This window comes from Podarcis pityusensis (assembly GCF_964106645.2).
Source record: "Podarcis pityusensis genome assembly, chromosome: 1".
NCBI classification, from domain to species: domain Eukaryota; kingdom Metazoa; phylum Chordata; class Lepidosauria; order Squamata; family Lacertidae; genus Podarcis; species Podarcis pityusensis.
In genome coordinates, this window is record NC_138028.1 from 47698829 (window position 1) to 47726663 (window position 27835).

A 27835-nucleotide genomic window follows, 5' to 3' on the forward strand; every position below is an offset into this window, starting at 1 on the left:
TCCTCCAAATTTTAGTCCGGCCCCCCACAAGGTCTGAGGGACAGTGGACTGGCCCCCTGCTGAAAAGGTTTGCTGACCCCTGTGCTATACCATGGAGCCATGACTCTTTATTCCCCTCTTAGATGCTATTAATGATTTGCCCATGTCCCCCATTCCAGATGTTAAAACTGAAAATGAATGCATGTCTTTTCATAAGTGCCGCAATTCGGGAGACGGTTACATCACTTGGTTTCCTTTGCCATTAGGCAATAAGCCAAAGGAAAGTGGAATCAAAACGGTGAAACTGTTGCAGAACCTAAGTTCCCAAATAGAGGTGTGTGTGTGCGTGCGCATGTCATTCATGTAATCTGAAAACTAAACCAGACCAAACAAAGAATGTCTCAAATATTAATGGTCCAGGTTAGATTTCAGGACCATGTGTGGTGTAGGGAGCCAGTGTGGTGTAGTGGTTAAGAGCGGTAGACTCGTAATCTGGTGAACCGGGTTCGCGTCTCCGCTCCTCCACATGCAGCTGCTGGGTGATCTTGGGCCAGTCACACTTCTTTGAAGTCTCTCAGCCCCACTCAGTTCACAGAGTGTTTGTTGTGGGGGAGGAAGGGAAAGGAGAATGTTAACCGCTTTGAGACTCCTTTGGGTAGTGATAAAGCGGGATATCAAATCCAAACTCCTCCTCCTCCTCCTTCACTTTATATGCAGCAACTCCCACCTTCACTTCCTTGTTCACAGTAACTGCACTTTGGCATGACCTTGAAACTACTTTGTGTTTTGTGAACTGCCCTGAGATATTGTGACAAAGGGGCAGCCTACAAAAACCAATGAATAAATATAAAATAAATAAACTAAGTAAACGGGTCATCATGGACCACAGCTGACCTTCAAACCAGAACCCAGTTGCTTTCTAATTAGGGTTAGCGGTAATCACAGTTACTGCAAACCAGGAGACGTAAGAGGGAATGGCTGTGGGTAGAGGGAGGAGCAAGGAGGGACAAACAGCATTCAAGCAGGCCTGGGGCTCAGGACCCAAATGTTGGACAGACAGACAAAAGGATATGGGGCGTATGAGAGTACAAAGGTAAATTTGCATTTATTGCTCCTCCTACTTTTGCCTCTGGCCCCGGCTACCACTAATGCAGCTCTCAGGTTGAAAAAGATGCCCTCCCCCTGATGTATAATACCTTAGTAGACTGGACACACGTTCTATTTCAAGTAAGGATGAGCTTGGGGGAAAATAACATCTCACACTGGTGAGAAACAATGGAAGGGAAGGGAAATCCCTCACAGGTATTGAGGTGACTGCGTTTCTTGGTTCTTATGGAACAACTCCACCTGTTATTTATTAGTTACTAATTCACAGCTGGAAACAGCGTGGGAAAGTGGTCAGACTAGGGCCTGGACCAGTCCCTGCCTACCTTAGGGGCTGTTGTGGGGATTAAACGAGTAGAGGGGAAGAACCATGAGCTCTTGGGAGGAAAAGGTGGGTTATAAATGAAACCAAGTCTGTCTTGTGGCAATTGCATTGCTACCAAGGGCCACTAGAGGGAGCCCATGCTCCTCCAATACAATAACTCGATAGTAACTTGTGGCTGGGATTGACTTAATTCAGAATCATAGAATTGAGGAGTTGATAGGGACACTGAGGGTCATCTAGTCCAACCCCCTCAATGCAGAAATCTCAACTAAAGCATCCATGACAGGTGGATATACAACCGCTGCTTAAAAACCTGCAAGGAAGGAGAGCCCACCGCCTTCCAATGTAGTCTGTTCCACTGTCAAACAGCTCCTATTATCTTCCCCTAGACCAGTGGTTCCCAACCTTTTTTTGGCCATGCCCCACCTAAGCATCTCTTAAATCCTGATTCCCCCCCCCCCGTGACATATAATTCTTATTATTCAAAAAGTGAACCCCTATTCATGTGGAGAAAGCCTAAAAGGCTATTAATGATTAATAACTCATTTTTGAATTGCCCCCCTTAAAAATCAAATTGGGAACCATGGCCCTAGACCCTCCATTTTTATTTTTTACTTTTGTTAGATAAGGAAACAAGGAAACTATTGATGTTTGTGGCAGCAAGCTTTTGGGTCAGGCCTCCTTGCAGAACGCGGTACTGCCATGCTGCGTATGCATTCCTAGCCACAGACACCAACAGCATTAGTGCAAGTTGAGGCCAGTGGTTGTGCAACTCAGTCACCACAACTGACCACTGGCTGCACACAAGCCACTAAAACTTTTGAAAGGGCATAATCAAAGGCATTTTTCACTATCTTTGAGCAAAGTTTCTGTAAAAAGCCAGTGGCAATTACTTACATACATACTTACTTATTTTTTCTTCCAAGTAGCTCAAGGTGGTGCGACATGGTTCTCCTCCTCCCCGTTTCATCCTCATAACCACCCTGTGAGGTAGGTTAGGCTAAGAGATGGTGGCTGGCCGGCCTAGTGAGCTTCCCGGCTGAGTGGGGATCCACACTCTGGTCTCCCAGGTCATCGGTCCAACACTCTAACCATTACGCCATACTGGCTCCATACAGGAATGGAATCCAGAATTTGGCCTGCCTTCGACTTCTTGCATGTGCAGATGAGTTTGACACACCAAGGAGACTTCTCCCCACTACCACACTTCTCTGTCTTCAAGAAAGAAAGAAAGAAATCCAGGAGGCATTTAACGGTTTAGCAGCACAACATTATGAAAAGAGATTTATGAAAGGGCAAAGTCATGTTACAACCATCTGCCTAGGCTGACTTGCCTGATAGCTGGTGGCTACTCCAAGGCGCTGGGATGTGCAGGCCTCACCGACAGCAAAGTGTGTTCAGATGCTAGTAATAATAATATCTTTATTTTTTTATAATACTGTGTGCTTATTGAGGAAAGCCAGGAGGGAAGGGAGCCACCTGAATTTGGGCAATAAATAAGACGAGGTAAATTTTGCCGCTGGCTAGCAAGAAGCAGCCTTGGGAAAGCTACAAAGGTATCCTATTGTTTTAAAGAGCTTCAAAAGTGTAGCAATGTCTATCTGCTGCCGCCACCCTGCCCTGCTTGTGAATTTGTAAACAAACCCCATAAAAAGCCTGTTAAGTCCTCAGACCTCTTGCCTTGCAAGAGAACCAACTCTGTGGAGGGCTGCCCTTGAAATGTCCTGCCACTCTGAGGAAGTGGGAAGCACAAAAATGGTATACTAGAAACATGTAGTTTTTGCAGCCAAAGCAGAATAAATACAGATAACTGTCTCCTAAGTAGCCACCCTATGCTTAGGGGAACTGCCTGCACATAAGCTGAGGAGCGTTTTGGTCATACTTGCATATTCAACCAGAAACCCAAGGAAGCAGAATAGGAATATCATTCCTCTCACCACAATGAAAAAAAGACTCTCCTCTTGTGTAACTGGAGGTCAAGCTAGTCCCCTAGTCTGAAAGGTTTGGCCAAACATTCTTTAAGAGTAAGCTGTGGTTTTGATTTGAGGCAAACTATGGAGTATTGACAAAGCACATCTAACTGGGAGTCTCAGCTGATGGGACGGGGCAGCTGGCAGACAAGTCATAACATGCTTGGCAAAACGGCTCCTCTCCCCTCAGGAATGGCGGCAAACCACAACCTCCACCAATGGAGAGTGTTCTAGTCACCGCCCATCATTCCCTCAGAAAGAGCGCACTGCCAGCTGGCATCTCAATTCCGCCTCCTCGTCGCAACAATTTGGTTTTTGGCCGAGTGGAATGGTGGCAAGCTGAGTTCGGACTCTCCCTCCCAAGAGAAGGAGCAAAAGTTCACTTTTTGTTGCCTGAGGAGGAGCTCTGGCGCGATATCATGATCTGATAGATGGTCTCCCGGAAGTGCTGGTCCTGAGTCAGCCTCTTGGCCGCTTGCTTCAGGTCTTCTATGCTCTCGGCCTCCGAATACATGAACGACTGGGACTGCCGCACTGAAAATGAAAACAGCACACAGCACTTAGTGCTGGTAGAGAGCCACACCAGGCGAGGAATGGGGTTGTTGAATCTGGAAGCTATTATGATAAAGTTTGACCTAGGTGGTGTTTAGCAGAAATGACTGAGGGCTCGTCCACACAACTGCTTGTCCTGCCACTTTCCCCCGGGGTAAACCTGCTGTTTACTGCTGAATCAGAACAAACATCAATCGGTTTTTCTGAAGACTGGCAAATTTGTTCCAATTCATTTGTAAGCAGTGGGTTTTCCTGGGAAAAGCAGTGGGACACACGAATAACTGCTCAGACACATGCCTAGGAAGCCCAAGACAAGCAGAAAACCTCTTGGACTGATGCTTTCTAGGCAAGGGACAAGAGGAAGTGTGGCCTTGAGACCTCATTGTATGCACATAATTCAGTGCAAAGGCCAAAGAAGAAAGGTCAACTCACTCAGCCACAGGGGCTCACAGGCCCATCAGAGCCAGAGCGTGATGTGTACGTCACAGAGCATGCAAGGGAAAGGGGTGTCAGAGCTGGTCTTAGCAAAACTGCATCCAAGTGTTGCAAGGCAGGGCTCCTGCAAAACCTGCACTTGGCACCCCACAACACAATCCCACAGGCCATAGGAGAATATGGGGAATAGCACCTACAATCAAGCCAGGAGTTGCTGGATCTCCTGCGATGGAAACGGCAGCTTTTTATCCTGCGAGTGGCCGCCTTGTGGAGGTACACAGAGTTCTTCATGATCACAGGCATCTTGGCTTCCAATTCAGCATTTCGGATGCACTCTTCAAAGAATTCTGCAGGGAAGAGACACCCAAGGGAGCCAGTTAATATGTGCCTTAGGCAGCCTCAGTTCAGGCGGATGTAGCATTTTGGAGAATCTCCTTGAGGAGATTCAGTTCTGGCTGACTAGGATCAACAGTAGGCTTCTGCTTTCAGTTGTTGATCTGGATTTTTGGGGTGATGGCACCGGACGTGTTGGGGAAGGCAAGATAAATTATGGCTTGCTTACTTTTCAGATTGCTGACGTCGGCTTTCATTTTTTCCTCCTTCTCTTTGTTACGGTGCTTGCAGTTCAGGCCTTGCTCCAGGCTCTGCAGGGCCTCCTCAGCCTCCTGTAAACGCTTCTCCAGGTCCATGCGAACCTTCACCTCTGCCTGAGCAGGAAGGAAATCAGGCAGCCCTCAACCAACCAATAAAAATAACCCAGGGAAAGAAACAAAACACCAAAAGACAAAATGTAAGCAAGGACTTCCTTCCTTCCTTCCTTCCTTCCTTCCTTCCTTTTGCTCTCTCTCTCTCTCTCTCTCTCTCTTTCCTTGTCTTCTTCTAAGGCACATCCGGGAACTTGTATGCATAATTTCAGGCATAATTTATTTAATTATGGTATGGATTGTATTACAGTGGTACCTCGGGTTAAGTACTTAATTTGTTCCGGAGGTCCGTTCTTAACCTGAAACTGTTCTTAACCTGAAGCACCACTTTAGCTAATGGGGCCTCCTGCTGTTGCTGTGCCACCGGAGCACGATTTCTGTTCTCATCCTGAAGCAAAGTTCTTAACCTGAGGTACTATTTCTGAGTTAACGGAGTCTGTAACCTTAAGCATATGTAACCTGAAGCATATGTAACCCGAGGTACCACTGTATATAGGTTGTTCATCTAAGATATGTATTTATCTATTTAAAAGATGTTTTTGGGGCCATGCCAGTCAACATTCTGTGTGAAAGTACTGGGAGGAACGCAATTGTGAGAGACCTTTGAGGAAAGAGGAGTGTGCTTCATAACGTTTGGTGCCCTGGGGTAGGTTACTTGGCTCCCAATGTATACCTTTCTTTTATATTGCTTTTATTGTGAAGTTCATGTGTTATGTGTGTAGGAATAGGCCATATAACTTTTTGAACAAAGAATATACCTTCAGCTGTTGGCAAGAGAGAGCGAAGGATAATGAGATTGTTTGCTGAGCCTAAAGCAGAAGCCAAATTGGTGTACAACTCTATGCTATCAGTAGAGATGGGTGAATCAGTCAATTTCAGTTTCTCTCAGTTTCTCATTTTTCCAATCTTAAGTACAATTATGCACATTTCCACATTAGCTGGTGATATATATATATTTAAAAAGTCCTCATGAACATTTATCAGCATTTAAGTACAAATTTCTGCCAATATAAAGGTTTGTATACAATTTTGTCCAATATATGCATATTTGCAAAGCAATTCTCCCAAATATAATGCATTTTTAATGTCATTTTCACTAATATATGCATTTTGCTTTGGCTCAATATATGCATTTTTGTCACATTACTTGGGATTGCAACATTCAGGGAAGTGTAACTTCTCTGAATGGCTCACAGGATGGCTGTCTTCCAGTTCTCGTATGGTTTGGGAAAGGGCAAATTAGGTAGACTCCCCTTTAATTGCAAGCTGAATCAGATCGAACTGAATCCCCAGCTATCAGTACCTTGAGATCTCGCTCGGTTTGCTGCTTCTCAGCGGTCAGCTCTGAGAGCGAATTCTGCAAGGCCTGCGACTGGGAAGAGTAGAACTCCCGCTCCTCCTCCAGAGCTCGGGAGCGTTCTTCATTCTCCTTCATCCTGCAAAGCAGCACCAGAGACACATTCAGCCGTTGTCCCCATTCCTCTGCCTCTTTTGTGTTTCTAGAGTTGCCAGGTTGCAACCCACAGATTGACTCTATACCTTCAAATCCTTCCACACGACAGAAGTGGCTCCTCTTTGGCCCATTCCCTCCTCTGCCCCCATTTTCCCACTCCCTCTCCTGCCTGTGGGATGACACAAGATCGCAGGAGCCACAGAGTCAAGAGAGGAATGGATACAAAAAGCCACAGATGCCAAGTCGCCCGCTTCTTTCAACCATCAACCAGGTTGCAAACAGGGAATCCTGTCTGTTTGGAAGACTCTCCTCCCCACCCCATCCCTCACCTTTTCTCAGCCAGGAGTTTCTCCTCCAGCAGCTGGTGCATTTTCTCCTCGATCTGGTGCAAGCTGCTCTGCAGACCCCCGGCAGCATCAGGTTGCTCACAGCTCGGGCTGGTTGGGGGCTGCAACTCGCTCTGGTTCTCTTCCAGCATTTCCAGAGTCCGTTGCTTTTCCAGGGAGAGCGCCTTCAAGCCACACAAACAGGTTGGATTGGTTACCCCTTACTTTCTGTTCACATAGGGGGCTCGTCCACACTTCCTCTTTCCCTGCCACTCTCCCCTGGTGAAACCTGCTCTTTACCGCTGAATCGGGGCAAACATCAATTGGGTTTTCCATGGATGGATGTTTTCTCTGATTCAGCTGGAATGAGCAGGTTTTCCTGGGGAAAGTGGCAGGGCATATGGAAAACCACTTGAACCTGTGTCTAAAAAGCACGGGCAAGCAGAGAACCTCTTGCTTGCTAGGAATGGGACAAGCCAAGTGTGGATGAGCCTTTAGTTGCAGTATGAAAAGTAGAGTTGCTACATTTCCCTTGATAGCAGTCCTTTAAACACACCCTTGTCAAATAGAAACTTTGCAGCTTGACCCTTTCTCATCACTGCATCTCAGTAACAGAAGAAACTTGACCAGCATGATTTCTCTCTCATTCAGCATTTAGGCCGGCAACCCTTGAGATTACATGGGAAATGTACCATGTGAACAAAGTCAAAGAAAACCCATAATTCTGAGAGTGACTTTCCAAGACAATTATACCAAGAGGAAATGGTTTTATTGGAGGTAAATTAATTTGTTGATAGACGATTTTGTTGATTTCAGTGTCTATTTCTATTTTTTTCCAGTCTTGACATCTGTTTTTCCCATTTCCACATCTCTTTGCGGTTTTTAAAAATGAAAACAGCATCAAAATTCGTATACATTTTCAAGCACATTTCTCGTAAAATAATGCAATTTTGCCAAGTATACACACTTTGGGATGCCTTTTGTGATTGGTAAGCAGCATTCCAAAATTTAGAGAAGTGCAACATTTCAAAGAATGAAATGTTCAAAGAGTTTTGGTTCATGTATTGGTTCAGGAAATGAAAACTGGGTATGAAAACAAAATGTATTTCAAAAAGCCCAGGAGTCCATTGTACGATCTCCTAAAACATCCCTGCCATGAATAAGGGAATTGTGCTATAAGCAAAACATCTTTCCTTGAAGCCTTAAGATTTTAGTTCTTACTGTATAGATTAAAAACTCATTCTGAAATGATTTCCATAGAAAACAGTTGCTAGATCTTAAAGGCTGCCATCTGGAGAGAGGTGGAAAGTAAGACACCTACTTCCAGGGTCTTCTGCAATGTCTCTGTCAGGTTTCGGAGTCCTTTCTTTTCCTCCTCCACTCCTTTGAGGGACTGGGCAGTCATCTCCAGCTCCCTGGAAAACAACCAGTTGGAGGAAGAAATTTTGATTCGTGCAGCCTTCGCCAACCTAGTGCCCTCCAAATGTTTGGGACTACAACTCCCATCAACCTTGGTCAGCACAGCTGGTTGGGCGGGTCTGGGCAGGTGGGCCTGGCTTTGCAAGAAACAGCCTTGCAAGTTGCACGTTCACCATATCAGCACTAAGGTAACTATTACTGGAGTTGGGTAAATATTTTGCAGCTGTGTGCCGAAAGACAGCGTCTGGTAAAAATGCTGCTTGGAAGAATAGCAAAATTTAAGGCTTATTAACTTCAGATTAGGAAAGTCATTCTGAGCACAAGAAAAACCTGAAGGCCATATCCAAAAGAGGAGTCCAAATTGCCAAAGGAGGAGCATACATGTATTGATATTATATGGAGGTCAATTTACAAGAACTAGGCCAGTGGAGGACACAAGGATAGTTAAGAAGCAATGGGATGTACCAGGAAATAAGGGCTTTCAGTGAGGGCTTACTAAGGTGGCCATTCCCTCAAGATAATCACCCCTAGCTGCCAATGAAAGGACCCACTTTTTCACCAGGCCGCTTCAGAGTTCAGGTACTATTACCGTTTAATCTGTTCTTGCTCCACTCGCAAATCTTGCACCACCTCCTCAAACTGCTGCTTCTCTGCCTCCAGTACTTGGTTGAGGTGCTCCAGAGCCTTAAAAGAGAAGAGGAAGAGGTACATGGAAAGCCCAAAAGGCTGCAAAGTTCCTTATCTCGTACTGTGTCAGGTGCTCACATGTGGAAAACACTTCCATGTAGAAGACAACACAAACCTTGCACAGGTAACATCACACAGCATTTGCTGTATGCAAACACACAGAAGGAGGTAGTAGCAAATCACACTTTCACCGTGGCCTGGTTCTCAATGAATCTAAGCCATCTAAGTTTGTGAAACTGAACTATGACTAGACCTACTCTGGTTAGCTAACTATGGTGTGTTTGTAGCCAACAAACCACAACATGAAACCATGTTTTAAAGATGGCTTACAAATTTAGGGGTGAGTTAACTTTAGTTTCTCTTTGTGTCTGAGCCCACTATCCTGGCACGTTGTGGTTCCCCACCCCAGATGACTGCTAGGCTACAGAGGTGCAAGGCCAGAGCATTTTGAAAACAAAACCAGGATAGGGTGAAATAAAGCAACAGTTCCTTTGCCTGTGTGCAAGATTTAATCCAGTTTATTTAACAAACTATAGTTAAAACAAACTATGACTAAGGGTAAAGCGAGAATGCAGCCAATGTGTGCATATGCAGCAACAAATGCACAATACAAGTCCGTACGTTCAGTGATCAGTAGGGACAACCATATTATAATTTCCAATATAGAAGTGCTCTCCACAGAGAATTTTAGGAAAGGAGGGTAAACCTGTGGCTTTCCGGCTGCGGCCTGACTCTTTCAGCCCCAAACAGTATGCCCAATGGTCAGGGAGGGATGACTGGGAGCTGTAGTCCAGCAACAGCTGAAGGACCACAGGCTCCCCACTCCTGCTTTAAAGAGATGTCATCAAGGTTTGTCCAGGATGACCACTTTTTAAAAAAAATTTAAAAACTGAAGCACTACACGAACAACATTCTTGTATTTTTCTGCCTATTCATTTATTGATTGATTTTTAAAAAAATAATCATTTGTGACGTGCAAACTGATCTGGGGAAAATTTATTGATGCAATGATGAGGCATGGTGTGAAAAGCAGCTAGTGCTTCAAAACTTGCAGAACTATCCCCCCCCACCAATATTCTATCTATATTTAGATAGAATGACGTTGGTGTGCTTCCAGGAAAGCCATTAAAAGTGTTGCATCTGCCTTCACCCTAAGAAGAGATCATGATACTGTACAATCACTGGACCCCAAACTGCCCCATAATTTTATTATCACAGATTTTCCTAAAACCCCAGACGCCCTTCACTCTGAACCTCTGGAGGCAAAAAATGCAACTTGTTTCTATTGCATTAAATAGAAGTCTTGCTCTTACACATGTTGTCAATAAACAAAGTCAGAAAGTTAAAAGGAGGAGAATAAACCTCTCTCTGCTCCCTCTGTAGACACAGCTCTTCCGTCTCTTCCATCAGTTTATCTGCAAACAGACAGAGAAAAGTGAATGCAAGCAAATTGCTTAAGACAGTTGGACAGAAATTGCATGGACCTTGAAACACAGCACAGTGAGAACCTCGCTTCTTGCATATTGTGCTGTGATTATTTGAATTTACTATGATGAGATTGCTTTCATGTGTTCTCGTCTCCCACCAGTCTCCTGCCAAATGAATTATAGATGACAACAACAACTTGTTCAGCCTTTAGTGCCTTCCTTTCAAGGGGGTCATTGTCTACTAATGTATCTAGATTTACAACCCCTCTCATCAAGTAGGATGGCATCACTGCCTTCATTTAACAGATGGTTAAAAAGAGTACACACTGAACAAGGTCAGCAGCAAAGCAGTGAAAAAGGCTCACTCCTAGTCCTTAAGGGGCTTTGACTGTGTTCATACACTTGGGGGAGGAAGCACGCACTGTGAAACAACAGCACAGTGTTCCCAGCTCCCATGCAAATGTTTCAGGGTGGGATTTGCAGGAGAACAAGTGGGTGGGAGGTGCTTAAATTTCCCATTTCCTGATTCCATTCTATTAATTCACCACTCAGAAAGCCCAGCCCCTTACCCCAACTGGCCTCAGCAATCCAAACCCAAGATTTGCCAGGATGAACACAGTTTGGGATAGATGGTTGAGCTGGCTGAGCCTGGACTATACCAGTCCCCCATCCTCCATCAGCTAAAGACAGGCATCCCCAAACTCAGCCCTCCAGATGTTTTGGGACTACAACTCCCATCATCCCCAGCTAACAGGACCAGTGGTCAGGGATGATGGGAGTTGTAGTCCCAAAAACATCTGGAGGGCCAAGTTTGGGGGTGCTTGGCCAAAGATACGCTAGTATAAGTCCCGCATCCGGGTTCAGTCAGGATTCAGCCCAAGACGACTAAGCCCAAGCCAGGGTGAATTCCTAAAGAAGAGGCCTTCTGGGGGAGGGGAAGGAAGTATTTAATATTCTGTTGGAAACTGCCCAGGGTAGCTGAGGCAACCCAGTCAGATGGCAGATGAGTTATTATTATTATTATTATTATTATTATTATTATTATTATTTTATTACCACTGCCCCATTCCAAACTCCAGTCACTCAGACATATGTGACCTTGCAACCCAGAAGTTACACTGCCAAAAAAGGTGGTGTAAGTCAAACTGCCCCACATCTGTCAGTAGTAGCTCCACTCCCGAGCAGAGGTTGGGCTAGAGATTAGTTACATTTGCATAATTTACCCTGCATAAATTATGCTGTCTTCCTATAGTCTGGAATGCTCTGTCCCTGTGCTTCGACATAGGAGGGGCACCGCAAAGGCCTTCCCTACTTGATCTCGATGTCAGACTGCAACAGGAGCGGGAAATGTTCTCCTGAAAATGCCCCCCCCCCCCAGTCACATTAACTAGGAAGCTTCCATCACAACATCAAACGAATTTCTTTGAACCTAGGAATGGTCTTTGCTCCCAAGGCACTCATTAACTCTGCTTTATTTTTGTCTGCTGTAATAGCTTAGTAGAACATGCTGCTTAATTGAGGTCACTGGCGATGAGGTCTTGAAGGTACACAGGCAGAACTGTTAACTCAGCCATCATTACAGAAAGAAGTTAAGCACCTGGGATGCTGCATATGGGGGGGTCATTACACCTGTCACACACACCCCAACAACATGTTATAAAGCACACTGTACACTGATGCTGCTCTATAAATGATACAATGCATTAATCATATACTGATTTGTGCTGCTGATACGCTATTCCTCCCTGAGGACTAGCGGCTGTTAGTTCCAACCTAAATACTCCTGTTTCTCCTTGGCCAGCTGGAGTCCCTGGGCTTCGAGGCTCTCAATCATGGCTTCTCCCAGCTGAGCGTTTCTCCAGGTCCTGAAGAAAAGAACAAATGGAAGGATGGAAATAGCTCCTTTTAAAGAACAGCCTGCTGTCAAGTTTGCACTCTCCCCTCTCCCTGTGGCTGTGAAAGCAGAAGAACCTCTTCACAAACACTGAACAGAGAGGGAGGGAGAGAGATGGCCTGTGAAAAAATGGCGAGAGTGGGCAGCCTGATCCCCAAGTACATTAACCTGAACAGATAGGCTACCAGTTGGAGATAATGAAAACAAATCGCCAACACGACGACGGATCAGGAAACTCATTTCTCTCCAGAGAACAAAATGGCAATAAAAGCGTGGGGCCGAAGTAATTCATCAAGTCCTTTTAACCATCTCTTTCAATTTCCTAGGCTTTCTGCGGCTCTTGTAGCTCCAAAACTCTCCCCTTGTGTCCCACAAATCACAACCCTCCCGATTTCCCTCCACAGGCAGATTCTACATCCTGAAAGGCTGGAAATGTGAACCCCAAAGCCAGGATGTGGGCCAGGACCACACCCAGATTTCAGAGCAACAGATGGATCCAGAGCTCAGGATCAATGAATAATTTGAATTAACTGGTGGGGAAGCCTGAGTGCTCTGTTGCTGTTGGCTGAACCTTCCAGGCCTCTTGGTTTGGTGCTCAGGATGCTCTGCAGACGACACCCTTTCTCCCTGGGCCACACCATCACTGCCCCTACTTTGCACCAGCTTCTGAGTGCTTCTGCTCAGCCAGAATTTGTCTTTGAACTGTGATGGTGCTTCTTGCTTATCCAGATGGGTGCAGGGTTACCTGTGTGCATGGACATGCGTGTAGAAATCAGTGGTGTTTGCGTGGCTCCAATCTACTTTACAAGAGGTTTTGACCTACAAACGGCTCAGGACTGCAAGACCTCAAGGACCACCTCTTTCCATATGAACCTTCCTGGATCCTGAGATCATCTTCTGAGGCCCTTCTTTGTGTGCCTCCTCCTTGAGAGGTCCAGAGGGTGGCAACACGAGAACGGGCCTTCTCTGCAGTGGCTCCCCTTCTGTGGAATGGTCTCCCCAGGGAAGTTGCCTGGTGCCTTCATTATACACCTTTAGGCACCAGGCAAAACCATTCCTTTTTAACCAGGCCTTTGGTTGATCCAATTTACATCCTATGCCCTTTTAAAATGTGGTTTTTTCTGTGGTGGAGTATTGGGTTGCTGTTTTTATTTTTATTAGGTATTTGTGGTTTTAAATCTTGATTTTATATCTTGATTTTATTCTGTGAACCACCCTGAGACCCCTGCGTATAGGGCAGGATATAAATTCAAACAACAACAACAACAACAACAACAACAACAAAATTTACACCTATTGCTTGACCAGATTTTTCCTCTGCCCCGGCATGTGCCCCCCACCCAAAGGTTGCCCAACAGGGAATGCAGCCCCCAATGCTAGAAGCATTCCCTGAACTAGATGAATGACGTCCCTCCCTATATCTGAGGCCCCTGGACTGAGATTGCCACGCAGAGAGCAAAATGGACGTGACTGCTCTGCTACGGATGGCCAGTTTGCTTGCTTCTGTCCCGCTGAAGCCCACATTTTTCAAAATGCTCCTTGACCTTCACAGCCACGGGCTCTCTGCTTCTCTCCTAACAAAGCAACTGCATGACTGGTGGAGCAATTCCTCAGAGCTATTTTAAACTCCTCTGGGCAGCAAAGGTGCTCTTCGGTGATTTTGCTTCTGCAGCAAGGATTACGCAAGCAGCAATCTAGATTGTTACAGTGGTACCTTGGGTTACATACGCTTCAGGTTACAGACTCCGCTAACCCAGAAATAGTACCTTGGGTTAAGAACTTTGCTTCAGGATGAGAACAGAAATCGTGCTCTGGCGGCGCAGCGGCAGCGGGAGGCCCCATTAGCTAAAGTGGTGCTTCAGGTTAAGAACAGTTTCAGGTTAAGAACGGACCTCCGGAACGAATTAAGTACTTAACCTGAGGTACTACTGTACTTGTGACTGAGCTGGGCTGTAGGCCTAGAGTTCTGGAGGGTATTTTGCACTGCAGACATTCGCTTGGTTATCAGCTGAAGGCTGGAAGCCAGGTTGGCTTGATGGCATACTTCATAGTTCGTAAATTTAGGGGTGAGGCAAGTCCCATAAAGAGGGGAAGAGGAAACAAAGGTTGGGGTCTGAGAAAGTTCTGTAGCAGTTCATGAAGCAAGACAAGGGAGGACTGGAGCAGAAAGTTCAGGTAAGCTGACATAGGGAAGTTAGGGGACATTGACATAATAAGCAAGACCCAGTCTGATAAGGGTTTTTTTTAAAGGCCTGCCAGACAGTTAACAAACTATACTGTGAACCAATAAGAGGCTGGAAGCTTCCACAGCCTAATTAGGTGCTGCTGACTCTCTTCCCTCGTTCATTTGCACATGCAAGGGGTGAGTCAGCCGTTTAAAAGTGCATCAGAGGAAATCCAATAATGTCCAGGGGTGAGTGGGGCAGACATTCATTCATACAACAGTGAACTGCTGTCCCATGTGCACCCCAAAAATCGGCTGTGGGGGGCTGGGGGATCCTGCAAAGCTGTGTGTCTGCAGGGCAAACGAGAGGAATGGGATGTCGTGCAAGTCCACTCATGAGATTTTGCCAGCCGCCCATTGTTTATTATCTCTGGGATAATGGGTCCCAGGTCAATATGGAGCAGCTGGAAATCACGCTTGCAGCTATTGGCAGAACAACCCAGTGCATGTTCACTCACAAGCCAGTTTTCCGTTTCAGTCACACCTGCCAAGAAGGTTGCTTAGGGCTGCTGCATAGATGGCCAATGCTATATCTGATGCATAAGCGCCTTTTATGAAAAGTTAATGTGTGCTTCGTCCTGCTATTGCGCTTGTGTGTGACCTTGCTTCCCCAGTATGAGTACACACACACACAACCTAGAATAAACCCTGGTGGGTGAAAAGGGTTTTTGTTTTTTTTTAATTGTTCCCTGTAAGCTTCAATGAAATAAAATCTTTCTAGCTGGATATAAACTGCTGGTATGGAGCAAACAGCAAAACTTAAGCAGCTTAGCTGATGATTATAGGGCTCTAAAAGTTCCCCATCTGTTTTGGGAGTGCCTCCCACTGTAGCCCTTGCCTTGCTTACTTCTCGGAGATGGAAAGAGCTTCCCCTTTCATTATGTGAAACACAGCATGAAGGTCAGGAGGACAAGCACTTGCAGTCCAGTTCCATGCTCAGTGTGGGGTCCCTAAGCCCACTGAAACAATATAAAACACACCTAAATCAACATAGGATTGCAAGCGCTCAGTCCTTCTTATGTTTATGCACTGGACTCACTGGAAGTACATCTGAGTGTGCAAAGGTTTGCAGCCTTAGTAAAAAAACCACATGCTTGCTGAATATTACAGGTGTGCAAAAGCAGGGTAAGAATCTTGGGATAACAGACTTCTTTGTAGAACTTTGGGGAGCTGTGTGATTGCTGATGAGAAGAACATAATGAGATTCATCTTCTTGAAATGCTTCTATGGTCCTAGTTGCCTGCATCTAGATTAGGAGGGAAGGAACCTCATCTCCTGGCCACAGAACCACAGTAGTAAGTGGCCTAATAAACCCTCCTGGACACGGTAACCTAAGTACAGAGGCCACTTTGTAAAGTTCCCTAGTCTTAAATGTATTGTGGTTCTGCTAGTCAGAACAATGTGCCTACTAGGAAGTTATGAAATCTGGGACTTGATGATGCAGTGGTACCTGGAGAAAGCAGCTTTCATTCTCAGAGTCAAAGCCACAATCCAGACAGAGTTAAGTACCTTTAAATGCCATTGATTTCACTGGGAGAATTAGGGATGTGTGTCTAAGTTCTTAACTCTGGCCGGATATACAGTGGTACCTCGGGTTAAGTACTTAATTCGTTCTGGAGGTCCGTTCTTAACCTGAAACTGTTCTTAACCTGAAGCACCACTTTAGCTAATGGGGCCTCCTGCTGCTGCCACGCTGCTGGAGCACAATTTCTGTTCTTATCCTGAAGCAAAGTTCTTAACCTGAAGCACTATTTCTGGGTTAGAGGAGTCTGTAACCTGAAGCATATGTAACCCAAGGTACCACTGAACCCACAATTTCCATTCCCCTTTCCAGGGCTGTTATTCCCTGCCTACCCTCAGAAAATCCCTCCACTTCAGTTGCCATACCCAACTTCCACTTGATCCCAGCCCCAAATCTCCCCACTAAATTGTAGTTTAGCGTGATGAGAACAAACTGCTGCAAGCTCCATCAGGCTTGCATGTTCTTCCCTCCCCTCCTCTGGTGGAGTTGCAAGGCGTTTGGGAGCTTTTGGTTCTCTTTTTTTCTTAACCACACTGGTTAACACTGAGTATGGTCTGTTTGAAACAAAACAACTTCAACCTATAGTTTCAGGAGATTTCAGGAGATGGCTTGTTTAAATGAACTCCAGTTAACGTTAACCACAGCTGAGAGGTTGAACAAAATGCTGAATTCTGGTTAAAGTAAAACTGAAGCAAAGGCATCAAAATTTCTGCTTGTGGCTGGGTTGAGGAGAGGGGCAGGCAAGCTCTTCATTCTCATCACAGATTTCTGACCGTGGCCATATTCTTGCCATTATCTCTGTTACCCTCCATTACTACAAATTATATATTTTGGGACACAGCCCCCAAAGAGCAGCAGATAGTATTAATACTAACAATTAAAGTATTAATGAAACCAGAGCTTAGGTAAATAGTAGCTTTAAAGTAAGCGCAAGCCTAACAGAGCAGCTCCTCAGATACTTACACTTTCCCGGACTCCTGTAGCATTTCCAGCCACTGGGCTTGTTCATATTCTGATTCTGCTGCCAGGACAATAGTACCCTTAAAAGAGAAACACAGCGGCTATGAAGAGAGAAGCGGTATGAAAATATTAGGGCTGTTGCATGGGCCCATTGATCTGATTTGGGTCCTAACCCAGTGTTTCTGAGCGGTCCTGATCCAACCGTGGATGATCTGGGGCCACCCGAATCCTGATTGTAGACCTTGCCCAGTCATGCAATTAAGCATGCGGTCAGTAAGGGAAGAAAGGAAAAGAAAGGAAGCTCTCTCTCTCTCTCTCTCTCTCTCACACACACACACACACACCCCCCCGGCTGCACCCACTTTTGACTGGATGAAAAGTGGGTGGAGTGGACCTAATCTGTCTTAGGGTGATTTGGGGCTGCCTCAGTCTGATCTGGCCCAAATCCCAGGTCCACCTGAACCTCTTTGCTTGTGTATGACGAGTGTCCAGGGAGTATATCTGTACTAGACACATCAGTTTTATGCTAATTGAACAGGGGAAGAAGGGCTGTCGCTCAGTTGTAGAGCATTAGATTTGCATGCAGAAAATCCCAAGTTCAGACATCAGCATCTCCAGGTACAGACCCTCCAAATGTCCCTATTTTCCAGGGATGTCCCTGATTTACAGAAGCCGCCCCAGTTTCTGATTTAATCCCGGAATGTCCCACTTTTCTTTAGAATGTCCCTAGAGCTAGATAGACTAACGATATGACTCGGGAGAAGGCAGCTTCCTGCATGCGGCAGTTTCAATCACATTCATTTCTCATCTGTCGGCACACTCAGCTTATTCCTTAATTGGCGGCTTGCAACAGCTTGAAAAAATACTGTAAACTTGGGAGGAAAAAGAAATTGTCTTTACGTGGAAGTCCTCATGGGAGATTTTCATTGCATAGGGCATGTTTGGCTCTTCTTTGGCTTCAACGATGCAGCCGCCCAGAGGTATGACACCCTGCGGAGACACACCAAAAATTTAGACTAGTTTGTGTGACTCCCTACTGAATTGCAGCATGATACAGCTTAAAATGGGACGCGGGTGGCGTTGTGGGTTAAACCACAGAGCCTAGGACTTGCCATTCAGAAGGTTGGCGGTTCAAATCCCCATGACGGGGTGAGCTCCCGTTGCTCGGTCCCTGCTCCTGCCAACCTAGCAGTTCGAAAGCATGTCAGAGTGCAAGTAGATAAATAGGTACCGCTCGGTGGGAAGGTAAACGGCGTTTCTGTGTGCTGCTCTGGTTCGCCAGAAGCGGCTTAGTCATGCTGGCCACATGACCCGGAAGCTGTACGCCGGCTCCCTTGGCCAATAAAGCGAGATGAGCGCCGCAACCCCAGAGTCGGCCACGACTGGACCTAATGGTCAGGGGTCCCTTTACCTTTACCTTTACCTTTACCTTTACCTTTACAGCTTAAAATGAGTTAGGGTCAATGGGTATCTATCATGGTGGTTTCTAGCTCATCCTTTGGGGAGATTAGAGAAAAACCAGAAAGTCCCCCATTTAGATCTCCCCTCAGCCACGGACGACATCACTCTTTTTCAGCTGCAGCCCCCCTGCAGTAGCAGCCATAATATTATGGATCTATCTTAGACTGTTATATCTTTAAAGCACATTCTTTCCCTCAAAGACTTTTGGGCAATGTAGTTTACCACACAGAGGATTAGAATTCCTAGCAACCCTTAAAAAACTACAGTGCCCAGAATTCTTTGAGAGAAAATGTGCATTGACTTTTCTTTAAAGGTGCCTTATGAGAAACTGTACATGAACTATAGAATGTACATATATTAATTTACAAAGCCCTGAACAACTAAGGTCCAGAATACCTGTGGGTCCACTTGAATGCTCATATCCCAGCTTAATCATTGAGATCTCCCATAGTGCCACCAGTTGACCCCTGAGTTAGGCAACACTCAAGTGCCCACAGAGGAAATGATTGGATACCCATTCATTCATATTTAAAAGTGTATATTTAAATATACACATTTGTGTTTTTAATGCCCAGTTAGCACACCTAGGTTCTTCCAGGGATATCTTCTATGAAGAAGATACACAAGAGTCTAGCTCCAGGTGTCTATGAGGAGCACATTTGCAGATGCTGCTTACTTTAGGGTGGATATTAAAGTAGCGATTGTTTTCAAAGTTCTTCTTTTCATTCTCAGCATAGTAAAGCAGAAAACTCTCCTTGATGATAAAGAACCTGAAAAGAAAGGAAGACAGAAATATTACATTTTATAAAAACACTTAACTCCCCAATAATTTCATATGGATGACAATACTGCAGGTGGACTGTATCGTGATTCTGTAGAAAGTACTAACATTACCAAACCTTGTGTTTGACCTGCAGATCTCTCTAGCAATGGGCACCACACTCTCTCCTTCCAATGACATGTGCTGATCGGCTAGTATTGTAGCTGCCCTTACAGCTCTGTGCTTCCAACCAATAGGCTGACCTGACACTATCAGACCTGAAAGGTTTAGAATAGAGGTTTTCAAATTTTCTACCCTCAGGACTCACCTGAGATGGCTGAAAATTACTGAGGCCCACTAGTCACAAAATGGTGGCACAGGGGCAGAGCCAGGCATAAAACGGTGGCAGACAGAAGCAGATTTTGGCATAATCAGGCAAAACAATAATTCAAAATAATTTTATCCATCGTTAGAAATTGCTACATTGTGAGTCAGCAAGTTAGAAGATAATTTGAGAAGGCCTTTTATTGCTAGTAGTTCATTTGTATTGTTTTACACACACACACACACACACACACACACACGTAACTTCATGAAAAACAAGAGATACTACCTGAAAACAGTTACACATTGGGTTATAAAGTGGGGATGGATTTGGCTGAATCACTGAATGTGGTTATTTTTCACCCTTGGGTGAGGCAGTGGTGTGCGTGGGCTATTTTTGGAAGGGGTCATCACATGTGCATGAGCATCCAGCCTCCCTCTCCAAGCCGGGCAGAAGCTTCCTGGGCTTTGGGAAATAGGTACCAGGGTAACATGTAGGGGACTAGTCCAGTCCCCTTAAGGGTCCACTGACTGCATGCCAGTGGGTGGTGGCTATCTTTGTGGAGGGGTTTTCGCCAGCAAACCCAGAGAAGGAGTTAGATCGAAAGAGGTGACTACGAATTCACCCTCTAATGGGATGAAGGATGTTCCCTTGCTACTGTAATCCATCCCAGCAGTGAGAGTGTTCTATGAATATTATCTGTGCATTTAAGTTTTAGCTCTGCAGTCTGGAGGGCTTAAGAATCTCAGGAGGCCAAATACAGGAATGATACACTGTTCCCCCATGTTTGCTCTTATGTGTGAAAGGGGCAAAGCAACACTAGCAGAGTATGAAAAAACTGAATATAGAACCCACTGACATTGTCTAGGGATTTGAAGCCTAAAGTGAAATGTAATTATCCAGGCTGGAGATTTGTTTTGAATGTTCTCAAAGTGACAAAAGGAGCTTGAGAGGTTTGCAGCTCCCAATACTTCTTTAGATGATAGGTTTGCCCTTAATTGCTAATATATTTCAGAGCAATTCCAATTCTCAGCCTTGGCAAAGGAAAGGCACTTTCTGTCTGAGCAGAATAAGGGCCTCTTGATTCATCATCCCCAGAAGCTCCTGCTTGGATAGGTGTTTTCTCCAGTTCCTCAGTAAATCACTCCAGAAGCAATTCCGTCAATAATGGCATGGCTAAATGCAAATCTCTGCATCCCCATCTCAAATGCAAAGTGTTAGTCTAGGGACTCTCTAATATTTAGTTTAGTTATATTCATTCATTCATTTCTATGCCACTCTTCATCCAAAGATCACAGGGCAGTTTACAATATAAAAACACAAAAATACATAACATGATATCAAACAATAATAATAACCACACACACAGTTTAAAAGGCCATAGATTGTTTAATAAACCGAAGGCCTGGGAGAAGAAAAATGTTTTTTGCCTCATGCCTAGAGATATGTAATGACTCCCACCTTTCATCCAGGAAACTCAAGGTCACCCTCTCCATATTACCCTCATAAAAAATTGGTGAGGTAAAAAAGGTAAAATGATAAAGGACCCCTGGACGGTCAAGTCCAGTCAAAAGTGACTATGGGGTGCGGTGCTCAACTTGCTTTCAGGCCGAGGGAGCCAGTGTTTGTCCACAGACAGCTTTCCAGGTCATGTGGCCAGCAGGACTAAACCACTTCTGGTGCAACAGAACACTGTGATGGAAACCAGAGTGCATGGAAACACCATTTACCTTCCTGCCGCAGCAGTACCTATTTATCTACTTGCACTGGTGTGCTTCCGAACTGCTAGGTTGGCAGGAGGTGGGGCACAGCAACCTTCTGATTGGCAAGCCCAAGAGGCTCAGATCACAGCGCCAAGGGCCAAGCAGGGATTCGAACCCTGGTCTCCCAGGTCCTAGTCTGACACCATGGCCACTGCACCAACATCTGTTATCGCCAACTTCATTAGGAGTCAGTTGCCTTTTTCTTGTTATTGTCAATATTTGAACCCACTTAGCAGGGCATGTGGTGATGGTGGAGGAGGAGGGAGAATCATTTTTTACTTCCATTCCATCAAGTGAGCAAAGTTGCTTCATTTGTGGCCACACTCTGGGCTTTCTAGTGTTAAAGGTATCTTTGCATTTGGTCTTCCAGAATACCTTGTTTTCTTAGCAAAGAACTGAAGGCTGGAGGTGGATGGTGACTTTTCCATGAGTGAAAGATGGCATGGTGAAAGATCGCTGCCCATGCTGTGCAGACTTGATTATTTTGCTGCACTAGAAGAACCTGACAAGTCTGTTTGACTGTGACCGTGGTGGGATACCTCCCCCCCCCCCCGCCGCCGCCACTAGAACGCACATCACAAGAAATTATGGTCTTCAGCATTTCACTTATAGCCCCTGAAAAATATAAACTCTTCATTTTTAAAAGGCATAATAAAATGGATTCCAGGAATTTTAAAGACAATACTAGAGAAGACTTAAGTGCAGAAATCAGGTGTGGTCATTCAAAAGGCATTTGTGTGGAATTGCTTTCCCATTCTAGTCCTCCATCCTGCTTGAGCCCAACTTCCTAAATTAGACATGGGAGGTATCCATAAAAATACAGCCACATTTATCCTTACGCTTTATGCCAATACTTATCCTTATCCCAATGCCGGTTGCCTGACGTCAGGTGCAGGACAGCAAAAAGCACCTCACAGCACCAAGACTGGAACTAAGCCCTCTTTGAGAGGAAAAATCAGCTGAGGGAATCTCTGTTCTCTGAACTTAAGTGTTGTGGAGGTTAGCCCTACAGCTGGAGATAAGTGTTGTCTCTGCTGCCTTTTAGAGGATTCAGTACAGAAGATATCCAGAAATTGATGAAGCGTCCTTTTTTTAAAGGGACGCGGGTGGCGCTGTGGGTAAAACCTCAGTGCCTAGGACTTGCCGATCGCATGGTCGGCGGTTCGAATCCCCGCGGTGGGGCGAGCTCCCGTCTTTCGGTCCCAGCTCCTGCCCACCTAGCAGTTCGAAAGCACCCCTAAGTGCAAGTAGATAAATAGGTACCGCTTTATAGCGGGAAGGTAAACGGCGTTTCCGTGTGCTGCGCTGGTCTGGCTCGCCAGAGCAGCTTAGTCACGCTGGCCACATGACCCGGAAGTGTCTCCGGACAGCGCTGGCCCCCGGCCTCTTAAGTGAGATGGGCGCACAACCCTAGAGTCGGACACGACTGGCCCGTACGGGCAGGGGTACCTTTACCTTTTACCTTTTTTAAAAAAGACAACAACAACAAAAATAGACAAAAACTGTTCATGGTAGGGGAGTATAGTACTCACATTAATGATGCCAGAAGAAATCTGAGGGTTCAGGTGACAATTGTATAAGCTCCCACTGTCACAGTGTTGCTAATTCTAGCCGGAGGACATAATGTTCAGGAATGTTTATTATGTTGATTGCCCACAGGTGGAAGGCTCCACACTCCTGCTTTAGGGAGCGCGTAACCCCCTTCAGAACAGGTTGAACTCCACACACCTGGACAGGTGAGCTAGTTACTAACGCTATCTCCAGCTTTTCTGGATTCTCAGGTGTGTTGTTTTTTTACTGACATCCAGTCCATTATCATATCCAGGCACTGATTCTGCCTCATGTGTTCTTTCCAGAGAACTACCTTCACAAACTGCTGACTCACACAGTATGTTTTTTCTGTACACACACCTGGCATGACTGAGACTGCTTATATGAAAAAAAGAAAAAGAGCCAGATTGTGGGATCAACTCCACAAAAGCCTGTTTTCCACCCATAAATGTTTTGTTCCTAATACACACAGTCAATGAGATTAGTTAGGTAATATTCATAAGTGCGTTTTGAAAACATAAAAGGGCTGTGTTAAGTATTCCCCGCAGATTATAACATCGTTGTTGGGTCTTGGAGCCCACTATGCTTTTTTGGAATAGCTCCAGGAACTAAGTATAGCAACTAATTGATGTTGGGGTGATCTTTCCTCCTCTGGGGATATTCCAGTAAAAGTGGAACAAGGCAGCCTCCGGGGCGGTTCAGTTTTGAAACTGCTCAGTCGGATGCATGTGCCGCCTGGAAGGCTAAGACAGGCTTCCCCAACCAGCTACTCTCCAGATGTGCTGGACTACAACTCCCATCAACCGAAGCCAGGAGGATTTCCAAAGCTATTTAAATAGGTCAGGCAACAGACATTTGGTGTGGATGAGAGCATAAGATTTGTGCTGTGTCCCTGTTTGTTAACTGCAGTTTTCTGTCTGACCATCCTGAATTGTTAACTAAAGTTTGTCCAGATATTTCCTCTAATTAATCATGACTCTTATATGGCTTTGGAACCTTAGTATAGTGCAGTGCTTCTCAAAGTGCGGGTCACAGATGGGTCCAAAAATGTTCCTGGGCAGGTGACGGTGAAACAATGAGGAGCTTTTTAAAAACTTGCTTCCTCTACATTATTATTATTATTATTATTATTATTATTATTATCCTCATTTCTATACTGCTTTATATTTTTAAGAAATATAAACCTACATCAAATAAAACAATCCCAAATAAAACATTACTGAAGAAAGTCAAATATAAAGTACAGTATACGTTCAAAGCAACAGGAAACAGGAAACTAAAAGGTTATCTTAAAGATTTCAAAATAAAACTTTACAAAGGAGGTCAACTACAGAATGCACAGTTAAGGCAGCAAAGTTAACAAACAACATACCATTATTGTCATGAAGCTTCTAAATGACAGTTATTCCCTATATTTATGTATCGTGGTTAAGTTCTATTCAAATACATAATGCTATTAGGAATGGGCAGTACAGTTGTACCAAAAATTTCACCAGCATTTCTTGTGACCACTCTTCATCAATAAATGGGACGGCAAATGCCACCCACTGGATCAGACTGAAAGCCTATCTAGGTGGGCATTCTGTTCTGGTCTTTATCTCTAAACCGGGCTTGGAACACACAGCATTGCAAGCAAAGGATGCCTTCAAAGGAGAAGGACACTTCTCTGGTGGTCCTTTTCAAATAGAGGAGGCATATAGATGATCCTGGGCAGATTCTTCTTCAGTGCCAACTTCTCTTGCCATTAAAGCCTTAATTCAGGGTGGTGGTAGGGACTTATAAGGAAAGTACAACAGAGGAGGGTGGGGTCACACATGCACCAGAGAGACCAGCTATGTTAGCAGAAAGAGTCCCTTGCGTTCCCTTGGATTAACCTAACCTGTCCTTCCCTTTGCACCAGCTGCACTATGGGCAGAAGACAGCTTCCCTTCCTTGCCAGGAGGTGGTCCAGTATTGTGGCTGCTGAGTATTGGGTTGGGATACGAAACACTCAGCTTAATTTCTCTGATTAGGTCTGAAGCTCATCTTAGTGGCCCTGGACACTGTTGGGCAGTGGAATGGACTCCCCTGAGAGGCGGTGAGCTCTCTTTCACTGGAGGTTTTTAAGCAGAGGTTGGATGGCCATCTGTCATGGATGCTTTTGTTGTAATTCCTGCATTGCAGAGGGTTGGGTTGGAGTGTAGATAACCCCTGGGGTCCCTTCCAACTCTAAAAGTCTATGAGTCTGTGACAAATGATGACGACTCAGGGCTGGAGCAGTCGGGTGATGCTGGAGATACGTCCAAAAGCAGCCATGGGGTTAGATCAAAACAGTGAAAAGGGCTGTTGACCAAACTAGGGGTGGGGTGGGATGCTGTATGTCAGAAAGGAACTTTGGGAAAGGATTTAGAATGGGAGAAATCTATTACTCAGCATCTTCAGGTAGGACTCGGGGAAACCCCTGCCTGAAAGTCTGGAGAGCTACTGCCAATCAGAGTAGGCAATGCTAGGTTAGATGAACAAGACAGGTTCTTGCGGTTGTTCCTTCATTACAGGAGGAAGTTACTCCCTCCCCCGCCCAAAAAAAATCCCAAATTTGGTGCACATGCTTGGCAAGCAAAAAATCTCCTGTTTCATTCCTGACATCTTAAGAAAGATCTCGGAAAGACCCTTGTATTTCTGGGAAAGACCTATAAGTTCCCCATGCCTGTCCTGCAACTAGCACCCCCCGATTCTTGCAGCTTAGATGCATATACGCATTTGAGTAACGCTGCCTGCTAAAAGTGACCACTTCCAGCAATAAAACTGCTGCATTAATAATTACGCTCTGAGGCCGGAGTTGCATGTAAGCAATTTAGTTTGGAGGAAATGAGCATCGGAGACAACTTTCTGCCAACTGTGAAGGAATCTTTTGCCCTTCAGCGTTCTCTCTCACAGGGGATAAACCACCAGTCCTTGGCTCCTTTCAGAAACACCATGACTCTGGAATTTTAAATAGGACTTGCTTGTAAACACAAAGCACCTTGGCTGTCATTTTCTTCTCGTAACAGATTAACAAAACTTGTGTCATGCTGAACTTATGAAACAAAAGGAAAGACGACAGGAAGGGGGGAAAAGTCGCTGAGAGTAGTCTTTTCCTCATGAAGGTACTTTACTGTTGATGGTGACACAATGTCTTAAATTATGTATGAGTATTTGTAGTCAAATCTCTTATCCAGATTTATCCATCAGGTAGAAGCAGGACCAGTTCCACATGACTCATAATACATCACTTGGTCCCCACAGCACTCCTACTCCCCATTTACTCAGGAGCAAGTTCCATCTGGGCCTGAGATGGGGGTCCACAATATTACTAGGTCCAGGGGCACATTTGGTATCCTAAGAAATTGTCATGGGCGTCTCAAAATACTCATTTCACAGAACCACTGATGCTCAGATCCCATCCAAAATGGGCAAAACGCCTACACAACCCCCTCCACTTTTTGTAGACATTCAGATGTCTTTTTTTGTAAAGGAAATGTGTCTGCATTATGGGGACGTTACACATTCTCGGCTCAAACCACAACCTTCCCCAGCTAGCGTGGCAATTGTGAGAGCAAACGCAACATGGCTGAAAGTCACAGACCCCTATTGGATAGTACCTGCGACATCACTCACAACACAACTCCTCCCTGCCATACTTGCCCCATGTCCTGCCTTCAGGTCATGCAACTAGTTACCCAGAAAAGAATTCTGGGATTCAGTTCACACATGATTCAGCCAAAAGGGAGGAAAGCCGCTACTTCAGTTCCTGGCACAACTTCTGATCAACTGTGTTTGTTCCCCCAAAATCCCCACTGAGGGCAGCACCACACTCTACTAAAAAACACCTGGTCCCCCAAACCCAAGTATTCTGTGAACTTCAAAATGCCACACATATTCTGTCTTAAAGCTAGCCCAATGCTAGCTCCAGTTTTCTTTCCCTGGGGCACAGAGGGCAGCAGAGAGAGACCCCATGCCAGTCTCCAAGGAGAGCAAATGCCACTACACATACCTGCTAGCCTACAGATGCTATGAAGCTGCAGCTGATCTCTTACAACACTGTGTCAAACACAACCTTAGCATACTTGCTGAGCTCTCCCCTCAACTCTTGAACCCATCTGCTTGGTCATGGGACGGTTTTTCATGCCTGGCTTGAGTGTCCCTCGGAGGCTTCCCTCGATTTTCTGGCTCTCCCCCACCAGCACAAACTCTATTGTCGTCCCCTGCCCCCCCATCTCCCCAGGGAGCCTTTTCATTGCGACGGCAGCTCTTTCCAAACACTTACCTCCTGGACCACTTGGCAGAGGGTCTCCCAAAGGGTCTCTTCCAGAGCACTCCATACAGCTGCACTTTGGTGCTGATATCCAAGGCATCCGAATCGGCAGGTTCCATCGATGGCGAAGGAGACACCGTGTTGGATTTTGAAGTGAACATTGTCGAGGGAGGGAGATGGATTTTTGAGCTGATTCTCTGCCTCTGCTCTGCAGCTCAGGGAATCCGATTAAATGCAATGAACCAGAAGGACGTAACCAGCCGCCCCGGTGGGAGAAACACACACACACAGACACACACACACACACACACACCAGAGAGGCTGAGGCTGTGCTTTGAATCAATATCTGGACTGCTCAGTGCTCAGTCAATACCTGTCTCCCTGATGCAATGATGATGAGAGCTTCCTCGTGCCATGTGCCCGCTTCCCGATGTGCCGGAGAGATGGAGTGAGTCAACATTCCAGACCAGCCTGAAAACAAGCGAGGCAGAATGAACGCTCCAAACATCGCACAGCAGGCCAAAATCTGAATGTGCATGAGACGCTGGCAAAATGCCCACTGCAGCAGAGGCCGGCGCACATTAATACTTAGCATGCATCTGCTTCTGTCCTGTAGACACAGGGTGAGTGGATTTATTTCTCACTATGTATACAAAGGTATACACCAGTGTCCTGCTGGAGAACAACATCCCTAAACATAAGCCAGGCTTGCTTCTGTGCC

At 45.4% G+C, this 27835-nt stretch overlaps 1 protein-coding gene and 1 long non-coding RNA gene across 4 annotated transcripts; one reads left to right on the top strand and one right to left on the bottom strand.

Moving 5' to 3' along the window:
- Positions 1–2847: 2847 nt before the first annotated feature.
- Positions 2848–27832, bottom strand: PLEKHD1 (pleckstrin homology and coiled-coil domain containing D1). The gene is made up of 13 exons (XM_080994010.1): positions 27127–27832; positions 19119–19212; positions 17882–17971; positions 16985–17061; positions 12155–12246; positions 10317–10369; positions 8857–8951; positions 8170–8263; positions 6852–7033; positions 6373–6505; positions 4928–5072; positions 4563–4712; positions 2848–3912 (listed from the first exon to the last, which is right to left on the bottom strand). Exons 1-13 carry the CDS (start codon positions 27273–27275, stop codon positions 3758–3760), a joined length of 1509 nt encoding a protein of 502 aa, XP_080850136.1. The 5' UTR covers positions 27276–27832; the 3' UTR covers positions 2848–3757.
- On the top strand, positions 3827–23341 carry LOC308473657. Of its 3 annotated transcripts, XR_013984152.1 has the most exons (4): positions 3827–3964; positions 4990–5155; positions 7500–7625; positions 12183–12321. It is a non-coding gene; the product is annotated as an uncharacterized lncRNA (long non-coding RNA). The 3 variants fall into 3 exon arrangements; XR_013984151.1 differs by lacking the exons at positions 7500–7625; positions 12183–12321 and adding an exon at positions 22950–23341; XR_013984153.1 differs by lacking the exon at positions 7500–7625 and having other exon boundaries at positions 12183–12315.
- Positions 27833–27835: the final 3 nt, after the last annotated feature.